The sequence below is a fragment of the Pteropus medius genome, unplaced genomic scaffold (genome assembly GCF_902729225.1).
Source record: "Pteropus medius unplaced genomic scaffold, Ma_sr-lr_union100, whole genome shotgun sequence".
NCBI lineage: Eukaryota > Metazoa > Chordata > Mammalia > Chiroptera > Pteropodidae > Pteropus > Pteropus medius.
Genome location: NW_024345479.1, coordinates 510,392 through 532,623, shown reverse-complemented (window position 1 = coordinate 532,623; position 22,232 = coordinate 510,392). Strand labels below are relative to the sequence as shown.

Below are 22,232 nucleotides of genomic sequence, written 5' to 3'. Positions count from 1 at the left end.
ACGTGCACTTATTAACTCTGAATGAACCAACACTGGGCACATGCCTGACACACAGTAGGTGCTCCATAATTAAACACCAGTACTCCGCCTCAAAAATCTTTAAAAGCTGCCTCTATAAAAGGACAACTGAAATTCCCTGGTCTTGCATTCAAGGCCTCTTACAAGTAGGTACTTCTTCTTCCCTACTTACCTTCCTAATCTACTAGGATTTTGTTTGTGCTATACCACTATACCTTCTCATCCCTAATTCTTTATACCTATCAAATTCCAACCATTATTTGGGACCCAGATCAAATCTCTCCTTTGGCAAGAAGACTTAGACAACTCCAATCCTTGTGACCTCTCCTTTCTCTAAAGATCTGTAGTGCTTAGTGCAGCACTGTGTCCAATAGAACTTTCCATGATAACGGTATGTTCTCTAGCTATACGTTTTTTTAATATATAATAGCTGCCTTGTTGGACAGCGCAGGCTTAATGTCTCACCATCTCTTTGAGGACAACATGTTGCATTGTATGGATAAAGTATCAAGTGGCCTCAGTGGACTGCAAGTTCTATAAACAAAACTTTCACTAAGTTGCAAAAAGTAAATATTTATACACCATCTCTGAGAGAACCATAAGGTAAAAAGGTGCTGGACTAAGTGTCTGTTATAATGGTCAGTACTCCGTCTCATCTCGCATCTGAATGTCAAGACACAAAGAAGCAGGGAGAAGAAAGCAACCTTCTGGAGACACAAATGACCACTGATCATGCCACAAGACACTTTGGTTTAAATGACATTTAGGTCACAACTGTCCTTCACCTAGAAGCTTGCCTAAATAATATCTCTTTCCATTAGCAAGTAGCTTAATTCTGATGGTAAATTATGCTGACCAAAAAATTAGTTACTTTCCAAGTTAGACAGAGAAGTTAGATAGAAAAATAACCTTAAGCAAACCCTATTTGTACTTTTTCTCTTATTTACTATATATCTCCTATGGATTCTTACAGGCTATTGGTGGTATTTCATTACCCAGGTATATGTTAGAATTTCACTGACAATTTTCCCAACAGGGCCTACACTCACTCTAAATCAAGACCAAATACTTAAGCATAGATAGTCAAAAGAACACAAAATATACAGAAGCTGTGAGTTCCACCACTATGGCCCTCTGCTCCCTTGGACAAGTATCTTGTTCCTTTGGCCTCAATTTCCTTACCTACAAAATAGGGTTAAAATTATATGAACTATCTACCCCTTGTGGGTCAAGTCATAACTGGATGTTTCTAAATGGTAATTCTTCCGAAAAGAACTACATATAAAAGATTCATAGATTTGCTAGTGGTTCTTTCTGGTGGATGTGCTAACAAATACAGAGACTAAGATCAAGCCTCCAATATCTACAATAATTATTTTTTTTTTGTACTGCAGACTTCTTTCCCCCATTCCCCTATGCAAATGCCTGACTAAAAATTCTGCTAGTACTCCAGCCTGGCACATGTAATAAAGAAATAAATATGTTGACTCAGGGAACACAGACATATTTAATATAAAATAAAAATAGAAATTGGCTGAATCAAGTCATAACAGTCTAAATCCACATCTAAAAGACTGAGATGATTTACTACTCTGATTTATTCAAACCACAGCTAGCCAAAAAGTTACAACCTATACACACAAAAAAATACCTTCTAGATATACACACAAATAAAACCAGCAGATACACATTACATACATTTTTTAATAAGAACAAGTGTGTCCATACTATACACCCACTTGCTATAACACAGAGGGATGTGTACTAAACATAAAAAAACAACTTGGGTGACAATCTGAATTTTGCTAGCTTAAGCCCAACCGCACCCCTCAAATACAGGTAAAGTTTGCACACATGGCTTCACCAAGGCCAGCCTGTCTTTGTTTCCTTCTCCTCTGCATTTGCCCAAGATCTTGGCTCTGAGACAGAAAACTCCCACTCTTGATTGGTGCATTCTGTCCTATGCAATTAAGCAACACCACAATCCAGTAAAGGCAAGGGCTCAATTATTTATCTTCTGGCCGAGTTTACCAGGTGTTTATAAAGAACAATGTCAAGGAGAAAAGAGGTTTATTTCTCTCTACAGCTGGCTAGATAGGAAGGATGGTTATTTTGTTTTTGTTTTTTTTTAGAAAGAGGAGAAGGGAAGAACGGCTTAACCTAGAAAAAGACGGGAGGGAATTTAGAAAGAATACAAGGCTGTCAATTTCCCTACAGGAAACTTGATTCTTATGCAATAATCCTACCCACAACCAACCAGAGCAAAAGACAGTAGCGGGGAGACACCTATTCCTACCTCCAGAGGGGCACGGCTGGCTCCTAAAGGAGCTCGAACAGGGCAAGGCCAAGGAAGTGGCGGGGGGCGGAGAGGAGGCTCTTTTCAACCGACCCCCAACCTCTCCGTGATCTCCGCCAGCGTGACAGTCTCTCCTGTGGCCGGAACGTCTCCGGAGCCCCAGGGAGCAGGAAGTCGGGGGGCTGTCCCTCACTTCTGCCACCCCCACCTAGAGTTCTCTCGCCCCACGGTCCTCCCCCTCGCTCTTCCTCGGCGCCTCCCCATTCTCCGAATAATGAAACTTCCTTCCAGCGTCCCCAGTCCCTTCCGAGGCTCGCTCCTGTCATCCCCAGGAGTTGTCCCTTCAGAGCGACTCTCCGTGTCTCCTCGTATCCCCTTATCCCCCTTTAGTTTCCATCCACACTCCCCCAAACACCCCAGGGGCTCCCAGTCCCTCCGGTGACCCCAGAATCCCCAAGCCTGGGAGCCGTCGGGGGGGCTGCCCCACCCTTCACCCCCTTCACCTGTTTCTCGGGCTGAGGCCCGACAGGCCGGGGTGCGCTTGCGCCGGGGTGCGGGCCACGGGGCTCCCTCAGGCCACAGGGTCTCTCCTAGCAGACACCGAGAGAGTGCGGAGCTGGGGTGCTCGTCAAATATCCGGTTCGGGCTCGCTCCCTGCGCGACGACGTCGGAACCCCAGGCTCTCCCTGTCTACACCACCGCAGCTCCGGAAACCTCTGAATTACAGCCCCTCCAGCCAATCCCTGCCCAGCCCCAGCCTGCCCGCGACACACCGTCCTGCATAATTCATGAGACGGCCAGTTTTCTCCACCACCCAGAGGCCCTGCTGTGTGTACCGTACACCCGAAGCCCCACCCACTGACCAATGAGGAGGGCCTCTGGGAGAAAAGGCGGAGCCACATAAGGCTGGGAACGCCCCGTGGTGGCTGTTCCGGAGGCTTAGTGCTCCTCCCTCCGCAGCAGCAGAGGAATTGCCAAGGTCTCGGGCACAGAAACCCGGGGGGAGGGAGGGAAGATGACCGGAATGTCCTGCTAAAAACTCAGCTGAGTTCCTGGCAGTGCGTGACGTCAAGACACTTTAAATGCCCCTGATGCAGCTCTCCTCTCCCTGTTCTCCCTTTTCCCGGCCCTGACACCACGTGGCAGCGAGGTTGGGAGTCACTAACCACGTGGGAATCAGCCAGTTAGACAATCCCCAGGTATCGCTAGATCCTCAGGGGGCCCAACACCTCAACACTGGGTTTCTGGGGACAGCAAAAAGAACATGGGTGACTCCCGCCTGCTTTGAACTTAAGTTTCTGCGTGAGACAGGACACACACACCCGGAAATATGACGTGGAAATAGAGTAATTACTAGAGTGCGTGGGGAGAGGGTAGTGGATTTAACCCTGCTCTCCATTCCATCACTTCAAGCATCAAACGCCAACTGCTGGTACATTGGCCAGTTCACGAGAATGCAGAAAACACTACATATGAAGATTGACACGTATACACGTTATTTTTATGCTTCTGAGTTGAAATGCTTGAAATTGACTGCCTTTTTTTTTTCTCGTCTACTTCAAACGCAAGTTTATAGGAAATGTAGACATTTTACCTTACATAATAGTGGATGTACTTTGCATAATGGAGTAATTTGTGTGTCTGTGTGCTGATACTATCAGGGTTTTTAAATAACAGCTATTAGTACTTGTGTTTATTGTGTTTGTTTAATTCAAAGGGGTAGAAAGATAAAATCTTAAAAGGGCCTGTTATGTCACCACCCGGATAACCCCTGATGATAGTTTTTTCAATGAAACTAACACATGTTTGTAGTTAGGAAATTCAAACTGTTCAGAAAAGTTGAAAATGAAAAATGAAAATTCCCCTCTTCCCCCACCAGTTCTCTCCCCAAGGATAGCTATTCTTATTAATCTCTGGTGAGAAAATCAATGACTGTTAACTTTTGGGGGCTGGGGGCTGTCACAGGGCCTTCTGGACTCTGCTGGAGACTATGGATTCTAGCCCTAGATATGTATAGTACAAGCTTTTACTCACAAATTCTTGTGGTTCCCCAGAACCTGAAAAGAAGACAAAGACCAGATTTGGACCTTTGGACCACCTTATTCACATCCCAATGAGAGATGAGAGCAGTATAAGGCATCTGGTAGGTTCACTGGTGGTGGGATTGAGTTTCCCATTGCCCTTCTATAGACCCAGCCCAGTGTGGAAATTGCTGTTTCTATCTGAGGGGTGTATGTGTGTGTGTGTGTGTGTATGTTGATCACTGTGTCTATCTTTATCTTCACCCAGAACAAACAAATATCCCCCACTTTCCACCTCACCTAAACCCTGCTTTAGCTGTGCTATCCCGTGCAGTTGACTGCCTTCCTGAGAACACAGGAACTAATATTTATTTAGTTATTTACTGCTTACAAAGCACTTGCACACTCATTATCTCTTTTCTTTCTCACAACAATTGTGTGTAGCAGATAGGAGAGGCTATATTATTTATTGATAGGAAACTAAGGCCAAAATAGTATGACAATCTCAGATCATGGAGATACTCAGAGATATACCAGAGCCAGGTTTTTGAACTTCACATCCCATAACTTTGTTCCATCCTCCTCCCCTGACTCCTCAGCAGCTGGCTTTTGTTTTCCTCAGTGCAGTCTCCTGAATTCACACAGAAAATCTGCACACACACACACACACACACACACACATCATCATCATTGCACCCAGCCTGTCTGTTCCACCTACAAAACCTCTCTCCAGCCTAGCCACTAGTTTTTCTCCACACCCTGCCAGTCCCCCTTGGCCTACAGATGGCAGTTTCTATCACTTGAACCAATGCTTTGACATGAACTTCCCTTTCCAGCTTCATCCCCTCTATTCCACATACCTTAAGCTCCCACACTGAATTTATCACCTTCCTCCAAACATGTCAACACCTCTGTAACCTCATGCCATTGAAGATCTTCCTGCCGCCTGGAATACCTTCTCTTTCCCCACTTCCTACCTGAAAAACTCTTGCTCATTCTTCAAAGCCCGGTTCCCATATCACCTCCTCTGGGCTTTCGGAGATTCTTCCTGGTAAAGTTAATCTCTTCTTCAGCTGGACTCCCTTAGAGGGAGTTTCCCTATCTAGTATAGCATTCTCTGCCTCATTAGCTTACTTCCTGATAAATAAAATTAATGATTAACATTTATTAAGCAATTACTATTTTCCAAGAACTGAGCTAAGGTTATTATCTCATTTGATTCTCACCAGAACCTAGTGATATAGGATACTACTATAATTATTTTCAACAGAGGAAACTATAGAACTATAGCTGAGAAAGTGAAAGACTGATCTAAGATCCCACAGCTAGAAACTATAAGTAAACTCAGAATGAGTATCAGGTCTGGCTGACTCCAAAGCCCAGACTCTCTGCCCTCATGTTTGAAAATATCTAGCATCTAGCCCAGAACTCACCTAAGCCTAATTTAATTAAAGAGTAATAAACATGTGTTGGATAATCATATCAGCAACAGCTAACACTTATGGAGTATTTACTGCGCACTAGCCAGTACTCTAAGTATGTATTATCTAACACATGTATTAACTCATTTAATCCTTACGATAGCCCCATGAGGAGGATACTGTGATTTTACAGAAGAAAATGAAGCATACTCAAGGTACTTCCCCAAGTACACAGAGCTGGTAAATGACAGAGCCAAGATTCAAATCCAAGTGTGTACTTCGAGAGCCTGAATAACTACTCTTCCTTGACCATAGTTCCAGGCTTAACTTTCCTCTTGGATCCCCCAAATAAGGGTCTAAAAGAGGGGAAAAGGTGAAACTCCCATTTTACACCCATCAAGCGAATAAAGGCACTGTGCCAAAGTCCGATGAGTTTATGGTGATTTGTAAACACGTCCTCAAAGTTCTTTGACACTTCTCCCATCTAAAGGTTAAGTCTAATTCCATCCCCTCGATGACTTGCTTCTAATAAATAGAATATAGTGGAAATGATGCTCCATGGCTTCTAAGGGCAGGTCATAAAAGGCGATACAGCTTCCACCTAACTCTTTCTCCTGGCACACTTCCCCTTGGAACTCGGCCATCATGTTGTAAGGAAGTTCAAGCTCTATATAGAGGCCACACTAAGGTGTTCTGGCCAACAGTCCAGCTAAGGCCCAGCTGACAGCAAATACCAACTGTGAGAGAGCCAGCATCCAGATGTTTCCAGCCCCCAGCTTTCAAACCACACCAGTGGAGGCCAAATGGAGTAGAGAAGAGACATTTTTGCTGATCCTTCCCCAGATTGCAAATTCATGAGCAAATAAATATTGTCATTGCTTTAAGCCACTAAGATTTGAGTTGGTTTGTTACACATAAATAGGTAACCAGGATAGGTTTCCATTTATCACCTCAGAGAGACTCAGAGGAACTATAGGCTAGATCAGGAACTGAGACTTATCAGACTTTTTAAAGTTCTAGAAATACTTTATTTACTTCCTCTTCCCTGGAGGAATTAGTAGTAAAACTCTAAATCAAGAAGAAGGTATAACAAGAAAGAGAAGATTTAGAGAAAAAGATTAGAGGTGGCAAATGGTGGGAAGTCACTGCAGTGATCAAAAGGGGCAACTTGTATGGGTGATGGGAACCCCATGGGACTCAGCAACAGAAAGGTTCATTCACACAGGGCTGCCCAACACCCCCTCACTAAAATCACAGAGAAGAGCAGGTCCGTGCAACATGAACTTCTTGTATCTCTACTTTCCTTGTGCAAAAACACTTCTCAGGTATCATCATGTAAGCATTCCCCTTTCCTCCTGTTTGAACAACAGTCCTCCCTCCTCAATACTTTCAAGGCAAAGCTCTTTTCCTGCTTAAAACATCATTCATACCATGTCATTCTGTTCCTTCAGTCCGTTTCCCACCTCAGGGCCTTTGCACGTGCTACTCCTTTTCCTTCTCCAGCTTCGGCATGATTAGTTCCCTCTCACCCTTCTGGTCTCACCTATTCAGAAAGGCCTTGTCTAACCACCCCCACCCAAAGTTGCTCCGGGCCCCTTACTCTCTATCTCTATATGCTGTTTCTTGTGGAACTCTTGTTATAATTCTCATTCTATTTATCTGTTTACAGTTCCTTATCTGTTGTTCTCATTATATTGTCCATTCCAAAAAATGGATCTTACCTTGGATCTCGGTGCTCCCTAGGAAATAAGTGCTCAAAGACGACTTATTGAATGAATGGAAGTGCTGTCGGTCCCACCACTCCCCTCTCTGAGCTTTATCGATTCTCCTCTCCCTCCTTACCTTCTCTACTTATTCCTTCCCTTCTGGCTCCAAAGATATTCCTTCTTTCCTATCTTGATCCCCAAGTTACCCCCCTTTCTCATCATGACCTCCATGTCCTCACCCCAACTTCCTCCACCAAAGAGTCTTCTGCCCTCTCCTCTCCATAGCAGTGTCCTGTTCCTGCCCAAATTTGAAGGATTCTTCCCAATCATTTTACTTTATTCTACAATCTGGTACTGTTGATCATTTGCCTTCCTCACTCCTAGGCATTCTTTCCTCTCTTGATCATCACAGTGGCCAAAGAAAGCAATTGCATTAACTAGAAAGCTAATGGGATCTGAAATGAGACACTCTGGGTTGGAATCCCAGCTCTGATACAGAATGAGCCATGCAACCCTGGACAAAGTTTTAACCTCTCTGAGCCTCAGCACACTCATCTTCAAATAGAGAACATAATTCTGACCTTGGCGAGTTTGCATTAAAGTGCTTTTGATTGGAAAATACTCTCAAGTTAACTATGCAGCATGACAGATAAAAGCCAGGTCCTGGCAGGGTCCACTACTCAGCCACCTACACAACTGCGTGATCCTGGGCCAATTACTTCACCTCTCTGAGCCTCAGTTTCTTCATCTGTGAAACAGAGAATATGAGACCATCTACCTCATAGGTTGTTGTGAAGATTGACTGAGATAACCTGAAAAGCATTCAATACTGCATTTGGCACATTGCGCCCCCTCAATATATGTTAACTATTATTATCTTATGCAAAAACAAATGAACAAACAAAAACAAGGTTGGGGTAGGGAGGACTTATTGGAAGGGAACTGGGATCTCTCCCAAATTCAAATAAAGAGTTCAACAACCACACCTTGGGAAGGGCAATTCTGGGAACCTCACCAGAGGGAGTTTGTGTAACATCCCACTAGCCTGCCCTTCCTTTGTCATGACTTGACTTGAGGCTGCTACTAAAAATGTTCAGTCTCTATGGCTGTTGGCTCAAAATTTTAAATTGCTGGCAGAGAGGATTTCATTGGTCTAGATAGGACTAGAAATCCATCCTTACCAAAGCATCTGTGGACAGGGTAGGAGAGAAAAAAACCTGGAGAAAGGGGTCAGAGACTTTTCTAAGCAGAGGGCCATCCAATAAATACACATCAGAATGACCTGAGATAATGTTTATGAAAGTGCCTTGCACTCAGCTAGATCTTCTCCTTCCCTGACCATTTCATGGTCTAGTTTGCTGCTCCCCCAACTCCCATCATCCCCTAATGGTGCATACTCCTATCTTTAATTCTAAATTCCATCCTCTTCTCGCCTTAACTCCCTCCCTTGGCAAATTCATCCATTCCTAGCACTTCAAGGACCATCTCTCTTCTGATAACTTTTATGCTGAGTCTTATTAGGTATAAATTACTTTCTCTCCTGAGTCCACAGCAACTTCCTCTGTAAAATGTCTCCTGTTTCCTTATCTATAAAACAGACTCCTTTTGGTTGTTACATTCTATAATCCTATTAACTGTTCCTCAGTCATGCCTTCAGTGTTCCCACTTCTTAGTCTTTCTGTATAGTGTTCCCTTTGCCTGAAGATATCATATCACTGCTTTCATTTAATTAACAGGTATTGAGTACTTATTGTTTCAATAGATAGCTCTTGGGTCCTGCGTGGCTGAAGTTCTCCTTTCCTGAGAATTGCTCCTCCCCTCCCTAATCATACACTGGAGTAGGACCCATCAGCCACATCTGTATGACACGGTCCTGCCCTCCTGTCCATAGATTATTAAATGTAGGTCGAACACTAATGTTAATTGGCTTAATCAGATTCTCTCTGCCAGGAACTTGGAATTTGAAACTGAGAGGCACAGAGCCTGGGTTCCATTAACGCCAACACTTTAGAGAGGGCCATCCATCAACGCCCTCTCAGAAGTCCCTGGAGATCTCCTGATTCCTGCCTTTCCTTGTCTGGCTGCTCAGCAATTCCTTGGAATCCATGGGATATCTTGGCAGCCTTCCAACATAAGTTCCTTTTTCCCTTTTGGCCAATGTCCTTTTCTTATACTTTCATCCAAATGACATCAACTGATACAATCGTATTTGAGACACCGTTAGGCTCTGGTGACACAAAAATCAAGTAAAATATTATCTCTGCCCCACAGCAACATCTATTTGAAATTCTACCCAGGTTTCAAATCACAATCTAAAAGCCCCTTCCCTCCTTTAAGTTTTCCCATATTCTCAAGCAGGATTAATCTCTTTCTGATATATCGTCATTGCATTTTGCTTTACCTCTCTGACAGTCATCTCTTCGAGCTATTTTGAATATTTGCCTCTCCCACTAGTTGCAAACCCTTTAAAATCAAAAGCTAGATATGTCTTCTTTTAGTCTCCTGACTCCTAGCACAGTATCATAAACAGATCATTTGAAAAGAACATCTATTGCTTTGTCTGTCCATCATTCTCTTCCCTTTCTATTGATAACTGCAACCCAAATTTCCTTTGGGAAATCGGCCTTCCTTCATGCTCAATCCCACACTTTGGGTGGGTTCTAGAAGTATGTGACCTGGATTTGGTCAGAGGCACAGTGGTTGGAATGTGTGACCTGTCAGGGCCAATGGACATCATATCTGAGATTCTAGCTGGAAGCATTTGAAAAGAAACCCTCTTAATGGGGGTTGTTCAGCTGTTAAGCCATAAGCCTGCAGCTATTGATGGTTGTCTTTGCCAAACATGGGGAAAATCTGATTATTAATGAAACAAATACAGTAGAAAAGAGAAGATAAGAGAGATAAATTCTAATAATAATACATCAGAAATTTCATACCGACAGCCCTGGATCTATTATCAGGAACGTTTTCAGTTACATTAACTCCCTCTGTGTTAGTTTTCAGTTTTGCTTGTTTTTTTTTTTCCTGCTGAAGCCAGTTTGAGGTGAGTTGATGACACTTGCAATGGAAAGAGTCTTGAGTCTTGTCATTAATTCATTCATTCAACAAATGTTTATTGACATAAAGTTCTATGGGAGCCCTGAGAAGGGAATGATTAGTGTGACTGAGGTGAGACTGGGGAAGAGGTTGGTTTAAGAGGGGAGATGAATTCTACAACAAAAATAAATAAATAAATAAAGACTGTTGTCAATTTTTTTTTTTTTTTAAAGAGGGGAGATGGAAAGGGGGAAGGCATTCCAGAGAGAGGGGACAGCTTGAGCAAAGGGCCACAGGCCTGAAAATGTGTGGTCCATTTCTGGCCAGCAGGCTCCCTAAAGAGCATGCTAAAGAACAGTAAGAACTGGGGTAAAGACCAGAATCTTAAGAGAACTTATAGAACCGTGCCAAGGAGTTAACCCTTTGGCCAAAGGAAGATATTTAAACTGTGAAGTACGATATAGACACACATGTAGGTGTAGATGTAGATGTAGATATAGATAGATAGATAGATAGATAGATAGATAGATAGATAGATAGATACATAGATAGATAGATAGATAGATAGATACATAGATAGATAGATACATACATACATACATACATAGATATATAGATAGATACATAGATAGATACATAGATAGATACATAGAAAGATACATAGATAGATACATAGAAAGATACATAGATACATAGATACATTTGAATACCCAAGTGAGAGCAGATGAGGATCTGGACCAGTCCAAGACTGACCATAGCTATCTTCTCCTGACCCCAATGGAAAGTTACCTCTTAGGGATAAGGACTTTGAAGATACCACTTAGAGACTTGAGAACTCAATCTGAGGCTATAGAACTTCCTTAGCTCCCTGGTAACATTGAAGGAAATCTTTTGGGAGGCAATACTCCTGGTTTATTGTCTGATTCTAACCCATGGAAATAATGTTAATAAAGGGTGGGCAAGTTCAGGTCTCGTTGGTGGAAAAGATGCTTTGTGGGTGTGGAACTTTGGGATGCCCATCAGATCCTACTGGTAGGCAGTTGATTATTTCACCAGTGCCTGAGACCAGCCCTCCTCCACCCCTCATCTGCAAGAGAGGAGGAAAAGAGGTAATTTCTGGTGCTGGGCAAACTTCTGGAGCTGTGGCCCCACCCTGTGATGTAAAGGAGGAACTGTGCAGAGCCCATGGTGCAGCGGCTGTTCAGAGAATTAGGACCGCTCTTAACAAAGTGGTGGCCACAACAGAGCTGAGATGGGAAGGTACAGCAAAGTAACTAGGCTAGTATGGAAAGTGTGGGGAACCAGCGAGGGGGCACGGCTTGTGCAAGAAAAGGAAGAGGGGTCGGGAGCCTTACTGCTACCGGCAGGAGTAGATGTGACTGATGTCTCAGGGCCTTTCTTGGTTCCCCTCCACGGCTGGGGTTCTGATATCATTCCGTTTCTCACAGCTGCACATCTGGATCCCAGAGGAAGAAAGACCCTTAATGTGGGTCTCCTAGCAAGAGAAAAGTTTCCTGGGTCCCAATTTCCAAATTTTCAGCATCAGTTTCTAATTCTTTTGGAGGGAAATCGACCCCTTCCAGGGGATTTAGAACTCTGGATTCTGGGGGTAGGGGTAGGAGTGTAGAAGGAGAATATGAGACTCATTAGGAAGGACTCAGTTTGTCCGGGGTAGTGGCAGGATGCTGGGATAGAGCCTCAGAAATGGCATTACATTTATTTGGAACACTCCTTCCCAGGTGATTCTGATGCTGACAGAACCCACATGATAATTTGAGTCTATTGCTCTGGGAAATCCTGTGGGTAAGTGGGGCAGGCCGCTCCTGGGGAAGAGAAGCTGCACAAACAATGAAATAAGTGCCCACTCCAGAGTCATGGGGAGAAGTAACTATGCTGTGTGGCTACGACTGGCATATGGCACGCACAGGAATCCTTTCTTTATGACATTCAGTCCTCCGAATCAGGGCCTCTGACTTTTCCACTCCAGAGGCTGCCTCCTTCAGGCCTATGATTCTGAAGTGTGTACCTGGGGGAAGCTCAAGTGAAGTAGAGTAACTGGGTGTGTCTGGAGGGTCAAAGTCCAGACAGCAGGGAAGTGGATCCAGACGGTACAGAGTTACAGATTACAACAGACTGCGGAGCCAGGCTACTGGGCTTAGAATCCCAGCTTGGCCACTTAGCAGCTACATGACTTTAGACAAGTACACTCTGTGTTTCTTCATCTCTAAAATGGGGGTGATAATAACACACCACAACACACACATACACACCCACGCAAGTGAGGCAAGTTTAACCAACAGTCCTCTCTTTTTCTCTCCCTCCTTGGTTCCTTCCTGTCCTCTGTAACTTATCCTATGTAATTGCCTTCAGAGAGTACAACCCAACACAGATCCTTTTAGAAAAGCAGGTTTATTGGTCGGGCTGCTCACCAGGACACAGCAACATGAGAGGCTCCCTAGAGCTTGCAGGAAACTGCGTCTGCCCACAACTTAGGCCCCTTTCGGCATCAGCACCAAAGGACCTTGTCCCACAATCCCCACCTTCCCTCAGCTGACCTGTCTCTGAGCATTCAGAAAAGAGAAGGAAACCAAGGAAAGCAGGGGAGGGGGGTGGGAAGGGGAGCGAAGCTTTGTATTGTAAAAAAAAAAGGTTTGTGTCCCCAGGCTCCCTCCTTCCCTCCACCCATTAAAATAATTAGCTGCAATTCTAAAAAGCAGAGCAGGGGAGATAAGGCAGAGGAGGTGGTGGAGAAGGAGGAAGCCTTCAGTCCCCTCTTCGGACTGTGACTTGCAGGGGAGGGGAGTTGCCCTTGCTTCTGACAACTCCCTTTACTGGGGAGGAACGGTGGGACTTTAGCATCCTGAGGAGAACCTAGAAGCAGCAACTCTCTTACCCGCAAAGATTCAGGAGAGGAATTCATAAGGGCAAGGAGGTCTTGGCAAGTTCTACATCTCTTATACTAGCTCTAGGGAAGGATCTTGAGAAGAATCTTCCGGGAGTGAGGCAAGGCTGGGTTGCCCTATACACAGAGATACTATACTCTGCTCACCACCCCTCCAGCTCTCAGTTTCGTGGCCTGGCCATTAGCACCTTGCTCTCTTTCTAACAGCCTCCCTCCTAACTCCAGCACTCCGCAGTCTGGTGCTGCCCCCTTCTGGGACCCTAATTTTCTGGGCTTTGAGGAATAGACTGCTCCTGGGGCACCATCCAGAGCCCAACTGAGGCATGGGATGACGCTTACCTCTCTCTTTGGTTCATCGCTTTCTCACACTGTCCTCTGTCCTTATCCTGAAATGGTCCTGCTGTCCTCTGAGAACCCCAGTAGGATGGGATTCTAGTCCTGTGTTTCTCATGCTCCTAGTGAAGAGAACGCTCGTCTCTTCACCCATTTCCACTGTCTACTATTTCCCATTCTTTTTCCCAAAGCCATAGCCATGTGTGCAGATACATAAGTATGCGTGTGTGTGTGTGTGTGTGTGTGTGTGTGTGTGCTGCCCACCCCCCCACCCCACCACCTTCCCCAGGATTCCACCTAGCTCCAGCCTTCCTTGTTGGGAGTCTTTGCAGATACAGCCTGTGCTAGACCCTCATCCAGGTTCATGGCTCACTCTGCCCTTTCTCCTCCACTGCCCAGGTTCTCCCAAAAGCTGCTTTCAAGTTCTCCCAGCATAGGACCTCCCATGTGGGCAAGGGTCTTCCTCAGAATTCACTCTTTCCTATTATGGCAATTTTGGCTTTGAAGCCTCCAGGGTTCAAGGTGAGAAAGAAGAGCTCAATGAGCAGGAATGACAGCAGCTGGGTGTCAGTTTGGGGAAAAGGCAGCCTGGCCCAGGGGGAGGGGGCCAACTATGGAAACGACAGCGTTTTCCCCCAGGATCCCCAACTTGCACAACCAGGACATGGATCACTCCCCTCTCCGTTTCCACCCAGGCTATGCCCAAAGTGGGGCTGTGCTTTGTGGAGGCTGCCTCCGCCCCGTCTTAATAGCTGTAAGACTTGAGGGGGCTACTCCTTGAGGGGAGGTGTTCTCACTTTAGAAACATATCAGCCCGTTTGGGGCCAAGAAAGAATGCGAAAGAGAAAGTTCAGGAGGGAAAGGAATCGGGGGAGGGGAACGGCGGGGAACAGCGGGGTGGCGCGGCCTCCAGGGCTGAGCCCCGCGCAACTCCCGCTCAGTCGCTGTCGCTCTTGTCCACGAGCACGGCATCTGACTCCTCGGTGATCTCCAGCAGCGTGTGCACGTCGGGGCTGCTCCCGCGCAGCAGGTCGATGGCCTCGCCACGCTCGGCGCCGCCCTCCTCGTCGTCGGCGCCCACCTCCACCATCTCGGTGGCCTTCAGCACCTCCACCTCGCCCTCGCGGATCTTCTTGACGTGGAAGGTGAAGGGCGGCACCTTGTAGACCGCGGTCTTGGAGCGCGCGTAGACTACGTGGTCAGGAGTGAAGGACTTGCGCAGCTTCTCTCTCGAGGTCTTGAGCTTCTCGCGCCGCTCGGCGGGGACCAGGCGCGTGCCCAGCTTGTTCATGCGCTTCTCCAGCGTGTGCCGCGTCTTCTCTAGGTTCTCCTTGGTCTTGAGGCGGGTCTTCTCCAGGTTCTCACGGGTGCGCACCTTAGTCTTCTCCATCTTCTCCTTGGAGAAGGCCTTCTTGAAGTCGTCCACGCGCCTCAGGCCGCTGCGCTTGATGCGCTCGGCGCGCGACTCCTCGATGACCTCCTCCACCTCCACCGCCTCGTCCGACGACAGCTCGAGCACGGCCGCGTCCTCCTCAGGCCGCTCACCCTCGCCCAACTCATCGCCCTCCTTCTCCCGCAGCGCCTCCGACTCTTTCAGCGACTTGCTGATGCTCAGTTTGGCGGGTAGTTTCACGTCATCCTAAAAGGAGAGCAGAAGGAAAAGATAAGAAGGGCTGGGCCGGAGGTGGTTGGGGACTTGGGGAGAAGCTGGGCGAACCCGAGGCGGGGGTAGGGGGTGGGGGGGGTGAATCTGAGGATTGCGTGGGACCCATGAAATCGACCTGGACTTGTTCGTCATTGTATCCCCAGCGACACCTCGTAGGATCCCTATAAATGTGTCGAGTGAGTGGTAACTAGACATACAGGACGAGGAGAGAACTGAGCTTCGGGTAGGAGACTGATCTGTAGTGTAATAGCACTTCGGTTAAACATCTCTATGGCCCTCCAACCCTGTCCCCGTGCCCTACATCCACCCTTCTCATATTAAACCTTTGCCCTGGCGTCCCGGGGATGGCAATTTAACTTTGGAAATGGACAGAGCGCCCTCTGGTGCACGAAGTCACACACTGCCCGAGCCAGGCCTAAAAGCAAAGGGGTTTGCGAAGCGTTTGTTCAGGTTGAGGGGACGTAGGAGATGAACTCACAGCCAGGTGACCCCCAAGTAGGGTAACTTGAAGGCAAGGTAAAGGGAGTGCGTTTTCCAAACTTGAAACCACTTCAGAACCAGTCTTAGGGAAGGAGAACGGTGGCCCTGCCCTCTCCCCAGCCCCCAACCTCTTCACACAGTTTGGCTCCACCAGTAGTCATTTCCCTCCAAGTAGAAATTCAGGGAGGAAAGAAGCTGGCTGGCAGCCAAGGGCATGCTTTTCCCCCATCATAGATATTTCTTCTGGTCTGATTTCTCCACCTTGGAATGGAAGGGAGGGGTTACTTTTCCATTTTTGCTTTTCCCCCCCAGACTGGAGCCCAAGTGGCCAGGAGTAGCATGGCGGTCCTAGATTCCCGAAGATCCTGGAACTCAAAGCCAGTTCTTCCCTCCTCCCCTAGGAGGACATAGCATCAGCACTGTTTTCCATTCCAGGAAGTTTTTCCAAGATCCTGACTCTGGGCCAGAGTTTCAGAATCTCGGGATCACCACCCACCAGAAGGCAGGAGAGGCTGGCACAGAAAAGGAACAACGGCATAATTCAGAACATAATAGGGTTTCCTCTTTGGCCCAGACTCTCTTTAGAGACTTCAGATGAAGAAACGAGAGTTTTTATAAAGGGTTTTCTGAAGATCGTTTCCCAGAATTGTAAGAAAATTCCAACTGAGAGAAACGAGGCAACGTGAGCTGACCCTCTCATAAACACGTGAATACACACACATACACATACACATACATTGGCCACTTGGTATCTCTGCGCCATCTGCCACAGAAATTCCTTCCACGGCCCCCGGCCTCTTTCCTCTTCCCTTCCATGCACAACCCCTCCCACCCTGAGTTTCCTGGTTTACACTGAAAGCTAGGAACACCACCTCCCAACTTCCTTCCCTCCCTGTCAATAGCATTAGCAGGAACAAAGAAGGAATGCTGGCTCCACCTCTTCTCCTAAACTGGGCACCAGCTCTTCTGGGCATCAAGCCACCTCAAGATCTCTATATTTGACTACACCTCCCAGCAGGCAAGGTGACCTGGACACAGGGCATGCTGGGATTTGTAGTCTCCAGTTGACATAGCTAGCTTAGTACTATTGTGGGCATCCTATGGCATTCTGTCTACCCGTCTGCCTTTCACCACTTACAGAGGCATTGAAGGTGTGTTTTCTTTGTTCTGAGTGTAGGAGAGTCCCAGCATTCCCTTAGCATTCCCTCTGATGTTCAGTTGTAGCCTTTGAGTCTCTTTTTGCAACCAGTATTCCCTGTCCAGTATTCAAGTCCTCTCTCTGTCACACCATTTTAGGACTCTAGGATCTAAACTCTCCACTACCTCTTCATCAGTCTCCACCCAAAATTTACCTGCAGCCCATATATAAAAAAAACAGCTCTGATCTCTCTTTCACAGCCTCCCAAAATAGAAACCCACAGACATGCCACCAAAGGGTGGAGGAGAACCCCTCCTTTTACTAAGCTCAGACAATGTGGATGGGCTAGGGAAGGATTAAGGGTGATGGGCGGGGAATAGTCAGGAAAACAGTCCCAGCTGCTGGAAAACAAATCCACATTGTCGCTCTGCCCCACCTCCAGCACCCCTGATTCTCCCCTCACCCCCCATTCCACCCCACCCTCTAAAGGCTGAGCTGGCTGGTTTTCCTGGCCTCTGGCTCCCTAGATAAAGGTCTCTGCCAACTGAGCTTGGAAGTGAACAGAGCTAGGGAGAGAGTTGTAGACTTCTTGTAGCAAATCCTGTCTTTTCAGTACCTGATGAAAGGTCTCAGATACATCAGGGAGCGGTTTATTTCTGGACTTGAGGGCATCTCCTCCAGTCCAAATAGGTACCTGGGACTATAACCCCATTCATTGTAGGTTTCCCCCCAGAATAATGGTTTACACCAGAGGAGCTGCCTTCTTGGTAGAAGGTCAGGGAATAGGGGAAGAAACAACTACTCAAGTCCCTGGACCATGTCTGGGGGGCTGGCTCTGGAGAGGATATACCACCATGACTTTTAGCTTTCCTCCTCCATTAATGAATTTTCTCTTTTCTTCTCCTTTCCAGGCCAGGTTTCCTCTATGACTCACAGCCTTGGAGCGCTGTCTTGGGCCCACCCAGTCTGCCTGTTGCTACAACAACCATAAACAAAATCCCAAAGCACCTCCCCCTACCCTGGGCACACAGACCAGGCACCCTTGTCCCACCCCTACTTCCCTGGCAGAGCTCCTGAACCAAAGGAGAGGCCTCAGGGGTGGCAAGCAGGGAGGGCTCTACTTGTTCTGTTTTTACATTTTTATTAAACAAAACCACCACTCCCAACAGGCTTGGTTTCCAGAGTTACCTTTAATGACCAGGTCTGAACAAAAGCATGCACAGCTTCCCCTGCCCCCACCAGGCACACACAGCTCCCCGACCCAGGAAGGCATCAGTCCAGGAAGTTCTCAGCCCCTTCCATTCCACTCCCCATCTCTGCTGTATAAACTTAAGATCCTTTGGCTTAGGAAGAATATTTTATTATGACTATAATTTAATTGAGCACCTACTATGTGTCTGGTCCTTGGCCAGGCACTTCACATCTGTCAGGGAGAAGAGTCACTGTCATAAAGCCCTGAGAGCAAACTAGCTCTGTCCCCAGTCACTGCCTGAGAATGGCCAGAGAAGATTTTAGAAAAGTAATTCAGAGATCCAGGATCTGCTCAGAGAGGATGTTAGGAGAGGGTGCGGACTGGGGTAGAGGTGAAAGAGAGGGAAAATCTTTAAAACTCAGGCTATCCACTTTAGGTTGCCAAGACAAGAGGGTGAGAGGAACTGCAGGCAGAGGGTGCTTCTTTTCTGCTACAGGGTGATTCTCGATAGGGGCAATTTTGTCCCCAAGAGGGCAGAAATTGATTCCTGGGACAGGGGGAGTTAGATAATAATTCGTGGTGCTCTAAAATATAGAGCATAAAAAATAGGTACGTAAATAGATATATAGTATAACTGTAGTATTACAATTTCATGGGGGAGGGGACAATTAGGGGAAAATGTCTAAAAGGACTCCTAGGGGGATGATTATGAAAAAAAAAAAATGTTGAGAAACACTGTGCTATAGGGAAGCCAGAGGATCCAAGCCAGAACCAGCTAAATGGTACCCGCTTCCGGCCTCTCAGAGTTGGCAGCTTTTGAGTGCCCCACCCAAGGCAGGATCTGGCAAACATAAGGGATCTCTTTGCAAAACATTAAAAAAAAAAGAAAGAAAGAAAGAAAGAAAACCCTGGAAAAAATAAGTGTACGTGTTCTCCCCAGCTACAGGGAGAGAGAGAGTGGTGAGGGCACAGAATAGACCCCAGGCCTGGGTCTCATGAGGGCCCTCTATAAAGAGACTTTGAGTCAAACTGGCCTGCCCCTGAGAAGGAGACAGAAGGGTGAAGGGAAGGGGGAATCAGAAGCCACAGCAGTTTCATGCAATTTCATGCAGGGCACACTGGGTGCAGCTCAAGTATGGTGTTTGGAGTGTCTACTATTAAGACAGAAATGAAGATGTAGGAGAGGTCTCCTTCCCTTCACCTCCCACCCCATTGCACACACCATATTTGCCTGAACTCTGCATAATGTGAGAGTGTTTCACAATACCCATCACCCACCCACAAGGGGCAGCTTGGAAGAGGCCGGCTATTCCGTACTGACCACCACTAAGCAGTGGGCTGATGGTGGACTTGTAGTAACACCCCATGCCCACAGCCCCCTGGGACTCAGGAGACTCTAAGTGCTCCCACCAGCTGACGGCTCCTTTGGAGTGGGCAGAGGCACAGGTTCTGGGTAATAGGGCAGTGCCCTAGGCATCTGGTCAAAGGGTGGGAGCTCAGGCACTGTCTCAGGCTTCAGGTCAAAGGGCTCAGTCTCAGGCAGAAGGTCAAAAGGCACGATCTTGGGTGTGGCCAGGTCAGAGGGTGCTTTCAGCTTCTTCTTGGGCTAAGATGAGGAAAAGGGGTTTAAATGGGGCTTGGGTGCAGGTGGGGTTGAGGGAAAGAGGCCTTGGTGAGCATGCAGAGTTGGGGCTAGTGAGTAAATAGGAAGGCAGAGAGAGTACATAATGTATTAAGACGGAAAGAAACCACATTTTAAATGCTTCATCAAGTGGACCAGACCTATAAATTAATACACAATTTAAATGGAACCTCCTCCTTTCCTCCCTCTAGAATCTTCCCCATCCTGTCCTTGGCCTCCTACCTTCTATCTCTACCAGCTATAACAGTGGGATGATGCTTTTGCGGGGTGGAGCGGAGTGATGGGAGAAAGAGGCTGCTAGGGGTGGAGAAGGAGTTTGCTAAGAGGCCAGTTGTTAGACCCTAACTAGGGAGGCTCCGATGAGTGAAAGAGAAGGCAAACAACTTCACTGTCTTCAGAGTCAGACGCTGCTGATCCCAGTTCTGGTTATTCCCCAGGGCAGGGTGGGCACTGGGTGCCGCCCCGGATAAGGAGAGGGAGAGGCATAGAAGAGGGACATCCCAGCTGTTTCCTTTTGGCCATGTCCTCACCTCCTGCCTCTCTGGCCACCCTCCCCTGACCCACGCTTGGGCTATCAGACACCAAGACACACAGAGAAATCAGGATCAAAAGCCAAGCTATATTGATGACAGGTGGGTCTACATCCCGGGGCATCCAGTGGCAGCTCCCAGCTGAGAGGCTGAGCTGCCACTCTTGCTTTGGACAATCAGAAGTCAGGAAAGAGGGACATTTGGGAGCACTACAAGTCTCTGGTGACAACAATGTTACCGGAAAACACAAAGCAGCAGGTGCCAACCTGCCCTGTGGGTAGAGAGAAGGTAAGAGAGGCAGGGAGGCTGAGGAGACAGGAGCTACCATGGTCCTCTCCCAGCAGGTGCAAAGGTGCAGAGGCCATGCCCAGGGACACCCACGCTGGCCAGGGAGCTCTAGTCCTTATACCCTGCTCCCCCTGCCCACTGTCATTGGGCCAGGTAGCCACACATTGCCTCTACTTCAGCGCTGTGAGGCTGAGTAGCTATTGGCCACTAACCTTAGCCACTCTTGACCAACACTGCACTCCCCCCGACACACACACGCACAAAGCAACCCCAATGCCAAGACTGTGCAACTATCTCCCTCAGAAAACGAAGGAGCCAGAACTAACCCTCCGTTAGAGCAAGGCCCCACCCTGATTTCTGCTGCAGAGCCTGAGGAGGTGGGGAGCAGAAAGTGTAGCGGAAGAAGGGGTACACCTGGCCTCAGCTTGGCTGCCCAGTCACTCGAGTGACAACAGGCAATTAACTTCGCCTCTCTGGGCCTAAGCTTCCTCTGCTACAAAATGAAGAAACTGAAGCTGATTATCTCTGAGGCATCTTCCAGCTCAAAAAGCCCATCATGACAGAATGATGAAATATTCATAATGGTATGGTTCAAAAAAAAAGTAACACACCACCGCTCATCTCTGAGGTTGGTTGCCTAGCAACAGTAATCCCTCTCCTCTTCCTATCAGTTGCCCACTGTGCCATCTCCTTTCTTTTTAATTTTGGCCTTTACAACAGGCAGATTTCTTTATTTACTTTAAAAAAAAAAATCAGAGAGAGAAGCACAATTTCCTTTAGTCTTAGAAATATCCCTAAAAAATACTCTCCCTGCTTCGGATCCAGAGACCAGGGAAAACAATCCAAATTCAGCTTTTTGGAGAGAAAGGAGTGGCGAGCACTCTCTCACAGCCACTAGGCTTAGAAAGTGAGAGAGACCGGAGCCCCAGGTTGGAAATATTCCTCGACAAAAGTTTGGGTTCTTCTGGAAGAAGGTAGCCCTGATTTGGCTTGAGTCCAGGAAGGAGCTATAGGGTCGAGTAGGACTTGGAGAGAAGCAGCAAGCCCTCATTCCAGTCCTGGTGTCCTCCCCTTTAGTGCTCATGAGCCACTTAATTCCTTAAATGATTCCTGGTCCTATCCTCAAGGGCTTGGAGCAAGTCTAATGGGTACGTGTGTAGGTCACTAACTGCCTCATCAAAATTGCTCAAGAAAACATTTATTTCCATTTTAGCATCCCTTTCTGGATTCTAAAAGAACTCTAATCGTATCTAAATCATTGTCTGAGAGAATCGGCTCTTTAATGATCACAGCTCCTCCTGTTTGTATAGTGCTCACAATCTGCCTGATCAAACTCCCAGCAGTTCTCGGCCCACTGACCCCTAGCTACTGGTAGAATTCACTTCTCTCATTCACGAGCTGTTGCCTAGCTGTTACCTGATAGGATGGAATGCCAAAGTGCTAGTTTTTGTTTGCGAGACAGGGAGGGAAATACCAGAGAAAGACGTTAATAACTCAGAAGTGAGTTCGAAGTGAGGGCTCTGATATCCTTGAGTGGGAGGAGCTGAAGTGTGTGTGTGTGTG

General features: G+C 47.0%; 2 protein-coding genes and 1 long non-coding RNA gene across 8 annotated transcripts in view; all 3 read right to left on the bottom strand.

The window, feature by feature from the left end:
• The window catches only part of STAT3 (signal transducer and activator of transcription 3), a 51,935-nt gene extending 46,600 nt beyond the window's left edge, over positions 1 to 5,335 (bottom strand). For 4 of the 6 annotated variants that reach the window (XM_039873451.1, XM_039873455.1, XM_039873456.1 and 1 more), the window contains exon 1: positions 5,313 to 5,335. In XM_039873451.1, the coding sequence (XP_039729385.1) occupies positions 5,313 to 5,331 (19 nt within the window). In that variant the 5' untranslated portion in view covers positions 5,332 to 5,335. Of the gene's footprint in view, positions 1 to 2,314; positions 2,449 to 2,817; positions 3,098 to 5,312 lie in introns of those variants that run through there. The other 2 variants (XM_039873453.1, XM_039873454.1) reach the window with 2 other exon arrangements.
• Positions 5,336 to 12,888: 7,553 nt separating this feature from the next.
• The window catches only part of CAVIN1 (caveolae associated protein 1), a 12,946-nt gene continuing 3,602 nt past the window's right edge, over positions 12,889 to 22,232 (bottom strand). Inside the window, exon 2 of the mRNA XM_039873434.1 lies at positions 12,889 to 15,372. Coding sequence (XP_039729368.1) covers positions 14,671 to 15,372 — 702 coding nt within the window. The 3' untranslated portion in view covers positions 12,889 to 14,670. The remainder of the gene's footprint in view (positions 15,373 to 22,232) is intronic.
• The window catches only part of LOC120611096 (uncharacterized), a 7,013-nt gene continuing 2,702 nt past the window's right edge, over positions 17,922 to 22,232 (bottom strand). Inside the window, exon 2 of the long non-coding RNA XR_005655078.1 lies at positions 17,922 to 19,815. This is a non-coding gene — a long non-coding RNA (uncharacterized LOC120611096). The remainder of the gene's footprint in view (positions 19,816 to 22,232) is intronic.